Consider the following 4913-nt stretch of genomic DNA (forward strand, 5'->3'; position numbering starts at 1 on the left):
AGAGCAAAGCAATAGAGTTATGGAGAGAGAGCGGGAGATAGAGAGATAGACAGAGAGTGAGAGGGAGGGAGAGAGAGAGAGTGAGGGGGAGAGAGAGATAGAGAGAGGGATTGAGCAAGGGAGAGAGAGAGGGAGAGAGAAATGAGAGGGAGAGAAAGAGAGAGAGATAATAACGGAATGGAAAGAGAGAGAACATAGAGAAATAGAAAGAGATGGAAAGATAGAAAGCAATAGAGGAATGGAGAGAGAGAGATTGAGAGATAGAGAGATAGAGGGAGGGAGAGATTAGCAATAGAGCAACGGAGGAGAGAGAGAGAGAGAGGAGAGGAATGTAAAGAGTGAGAGGGAGTAAGTAAGAAAGAGAGGGAGAGAGAGAGGGCGAGAGAGAGAGAGAGAGGGTGAGAGAGAGAGAGAGGGAGAGAGGCAATAGAGGAGTGGAAAGAGTGAGATGGAGTGAGAGAGAGAGAAAGAGAGAGAGAGAAGATTGTGAGAGAGAGAGAGAAGAAATAGAGGAATGGAAAGAGAGAGAGAGGGAGAGAGAGAGAGAGATAGAGGGACGGAGTGAGAGAGAGAAGGATAGAGAGAGAGAGATTTAGAGAGAGAGAGAGTGGGAGGAATGGAGTGAGAGAGAGAGAGAAAGAGAGAGAGAGATTGTGAGAGAGGGAGAGAGAGTGGGGGAGTGAAGGGGCAGCAAGTGAGTGGGAGAGAGAGAGAGAGAAAGAGAGAGAGAGAGAGGGAGAGGTAGAGAGAGGGAGTTGGAGAGGGAGAGGGAGAGTGAGAGATAGAGGGGGGAGTTATAGAGAGAGAGAGAGGCAATAGAGGAATGGAAAGAGTGAGAGGGAGTGAGAGAGAGAGAGAGAGAGGATGGTGTGAGAGAGAGAGAATCAATAAAGGAATGGAGAGAGAGAGAGAGAGAGAGAGAGAGAGAGAGGGATGGAGTGAGAGAGAGAAAGACATTGGGAGGAATGGAGTGAGAGAGAGAGAGAGAGAAAGAGAGAGAGAGAGATTGAGAGAGAGGAGAGAGAGTGGGGGTTGAGAGAGAGGGAGTGGAGGGAGAGAGAGAGAGAGAGGGAGAGAGAGAGAGAGGGAGGTAGAGGGAGGGAGATGGACAGGGAGAGGGAGAGTCAGAGAGAGAGAGAGAGAGAGAGAGACAATAATGGAATGGAAAGAGTGAGAAGGAGTGAGAGAGAGAGAGAGAGAGAGAGAAGATTGTGAGCGAGAGAGAGAAGAAATAGAGAAATGGAAAGAGATAGAGAGAGAGAGACGGAGTGAGTGAGAGAAGGATAGCTAAACGTTGCATTAGCATTAAACAGAAAAAACCTAGGTACAAAAATTAAGTACTAAAGTTATCCGCTCTTAGTAACTGCAAGAGGGACAAGGGAAACCCCATAACATTTACATCAGAATAAACAAAATTGCCAAACGTGGCTAGATTGGCGCAAAAATCAGCAGGTTTGTTGCACTCCGGGGGAATGTGCTGAAAAATAACCTGCTTGAAATCCAGAAAGAAATCCAAGTCGGGCCCCGTAAAGTTGAAGTGGCCTTTGAAGTTCCGGTCATTCAGTTGTTGTAGCCACTTTATAGCATTAGCGCAATCCCCTTCCACAATAATTCCCTCCATGTCAAGCATCCATCCTTGTAGAACCTCCCGAATAGCCGCGGCAGCCGAGAGTTCAGCCTGAAAAGGATCCCAATGCTCAAAACATCTGCCGGCCGCATAAATCAGCTCGCTAGCAGCATTCCGGACAACCACACCAATGCCCGCCTGGCAGGATAATTTAACCGTCGCATCCACATTAAATTTAAGCCAACCTGAAGGGGGGGTGGGGGGGCACCAAGATTGTAAGGTTGGCAGCCGCGAGGGCTGGTGGATACCCCATTGCAACAGAATTGGCTTACGGGTAAGCTTAGGCAGCAGCGAAAGGACAGTGGCAGCCATAATGGATGCCGGGCGGTGATGACCAGTGTGTTTCAGGTCATTCCTAGCGCGCCAAACTTGATACACAGAATAACAGAAGATGATGGCCAAGAGCGGGTTAGTGTCGGCCAAAACAGGCATCATTTCCAACACATCACCCAACGAGCTGAAAGTGGGGACAAGGAAGCCCCACTTGCCGAGAATGCCAAAAACCTCAAGCAGTTTGGAACAACGCGTAGTGTAGTGGTCGACAGTTTCCTCCACATTACAGCCCCAGGGGCAATCACAGTTGGCCATCAATCCGCGGCGCGAGAGCCACGCATTAGTAGGAATGGCATTCTGAAGTAATCTAAACCAGTGGAATTTCTCCCGCGGGTGGAGTTTCAATTTGAGCAGCCAGCCAAATTGGTACTCCGAAGGCACGAATTTCTCCCGATAGATAATAGAAGAAAGGGACGAGCCGAAGCAAGCTCGGGAGAGCTCAGGCAAGTCCGGACCCTCGCTAGACACAGTATCAATATCCAAGATACGGGCCGCCATGATCTTCCCGAAGAAACGCTCCACACGAGCAGCAACCCAGTTCTGATTGCCATCCAGCAAGTCACTGACCATCGCATTTTCCACTTCCTCAATATTCACAAAAGTAGGCCACCGAGCAAGCTTACGATCAAGGATCCAGCAGTCATTTAAGATATGGATACCTCGGCCGTTCCCCACACGCCAGCGGATTACAGTCGACAAAGCTTCGGCACCTTCTCTAATAATCTTCCAAGCGGTAGAGAATTTAGGAATACGGGAATTATTCCACATGTCAAGGCCATACTTGGCTTGCATCACTCTGTGAAGGAGAGAATTCGAGTCGTTCAGGGTTGCCCAAGCAAGGCGAGCACGGAGAGCTCCCCGCCACATGATCTGGTCATGAAAACCAAGTCTGCCGTGATCCCTCGGAAGGCATAAATCCTTCCAGCAAACATAGTGCATCCCCTTGCTGTTTGAGTCTTTCTGCCATAAAAGCTGACGGCCCAGCTTTTCAATCGAGTTGAGAACACTGCTCGGCACCTCCGAGTGGGCTAATAGGTAACCAGGAATGGTAAGCAAGGCAGTGCGAATCAACAGCGCTCTACCTGCATACGAGAGATGTTTTTTCCCCCACACGTTCGTTTTCTCATGGGCATTACCAATAATCTTAGCAAAATCAGCAGCCATCAACCTCCTCATAACCAAGGGAATTCCCAAGTAGTCCAGAGAATCCACCCTACGGAAATTCAAAAGCTGGGAGAATGTCCGCTGCTTCCATCTGGGGCAATGCTTATTGAAAATCACCACCGACTTGTTCTCGTTCACGCGCTGGCCAGTCCAGCGGTAGTAATCCGCAAGGATGCTCAAAATACGGTTGGCATTGCAGCGGTTGGCCTCAGCAAACACAAGGATATCGTCATCATAGAGTAAATGCGAAATGATAACCGGATTTTTGCCAAGGGGAATACCCAGGTTCCCGCCTCTATGCTTAAAGGCCAAAGACAGTAGCTCGGAGCAAAGAATAAAAAGATAGGGGGATAACGGGCAACCCTGGCGGAGGCCACACTGTGCAGCAATCCATGGAGTCCTATTTCCGTTAATCATCAAAGTAAAGCGAGGTTGAGTTACACATCGAGTAACCCAAAGAATAACCCGAGTCGGGAAGCCCATCCTGGACATAATCTGTCTCAAAGTGTCCCAAGCCATACAGTCATATGCCTGCTCCATGTCAATCTTCAATGCCATCATACCCACACGTTGGAGCGAGTGTTGGAATTTATGAATCACCTCTTGAGCCAGAAGAGCATGATTAGAAATGGATCTCCCCGGGACAAAACCACCTTGCTCCTCGCTGATGATGTTCCCCAGGCTCGGCTTGACACGATTGATGAGGACTTTAGCCACCACCTTGTAAAAAGACTGACAGAGACTAATAGGACGGAATTTAGATGGAGAATTAGCATTAGCCACCTTAGGAATGAGCACAACCAACGTGTCTTTCCAGCTATCACACATTGAATTAGATTCGAAAAAATGTAGAATAGCACGGTAAACATCGACCTTAATGATATCCCAATAAAATTTAAGGAAGGAAACAGTAATACCATCCAGACCCGGCGATCGGTTTTTCTCCATGCTGAAAATAGCTTGACGGATCTCTAGCTCAGTGACCTCGGCCTCCATATCCCCTTGTAAGGTGTCCTGGACGAAATTCTCCAGCCAGAGATTCGGCCAGTCTTCCAAGGAGATACATCTTTCCTGCCACTTAAGAGAGAAAAAATTCATAAACTCATCCTGAATGGCAGCAGGTTCAGAGGCACGCTCCCCATTGGGGCGCAGGATTTCAACAATACGGTTGCCCCGTCGCCTGGCTGTAGCAAAAGAATGGAAAAAATGGGAGTTAGAATCGCCCTCTGCAATCCACCGGGTTTTCGCCCGTTGCCTCCACCAGGTCGCCATCCGAGCAAGCGTAGCATTCAGTTCGTAAGCCTTCATTCGCAATTCATGATCCTCCTCCGCAGAGAGGCCAACCTCAGAGCAATCAATCAGCTGAAGCTCAGCCAACCGGTCCTCAAGAGACTTCTTCAGAATTCCCAGGTCCTGTAAGTGATTGCGACTCCAAAAAGAGAGAGCCCGCAACGTTCTGGAGCACTTTCGGTTAAGCACATCAGCAGGCATCCCATGATCAGGCTTAGACCAATTTTTTCACACAAGTTTCCAAGTGGCCGGATAAGTCCGCCAAGTATCTTCAAATCTAATCCATTTGCTGGGTCGGTTCGGGAGGGACTCCAGTAGCTGCAGAAGGAGCGAACAGTGATCCGAGGCGAGCCGAATCAGGTGTTTGACCGTAGCCAACGGGGCCAAGTCAAGACCAGCAGAGTTCATCAGGATCCGGTCCAGTCGCACCCAAATTTTACTAGAGCCCGCCTTATTATTAGACCAAGTAAATTTAGGTCCCGTGAACCCCAGATCGTGG

At 49.0% G+C, this 4913-nt stretch overlaps 1 protein-coding gene across 1 annotated transcript; it reads right to left on the minus strand.

Moving 5' to 3' along the window:
• Window positions 1-1333: 1333 nt before the first annotated feature.
• LOC110095867 lies at window positions 1334-4615 on the minus strand. Its single transcript, XM_020821575.1, has one exon. It carries the CDS (start codon window positions 4613-4615, stop codon window positions 1334-1336), a length of 3282 nt encoding a protein of 1093 aa, XP_020677234.1.
• Window positions 4616-4913: the final 298 nt, after the last annotated feature.

The sequence above is a fragment of the Dendrobium catenatum genome, unplaced genomic scaffold (genome assembly GCF_001605985.2).
Source record: "Dendrobium catenatum unplaced genomic scaffold, ASM160598v2 fragScaff_scaffold_1090, whole genome shotgun sequence".
NCBI classification, from domain to species: domain Eukaryota; kingdom Viridiplantae; phylum Streptophyta; class Magnoliopsida; order Asparagales; family Orchidaceae; genus Dendrobium; species Dendrobium catenatum.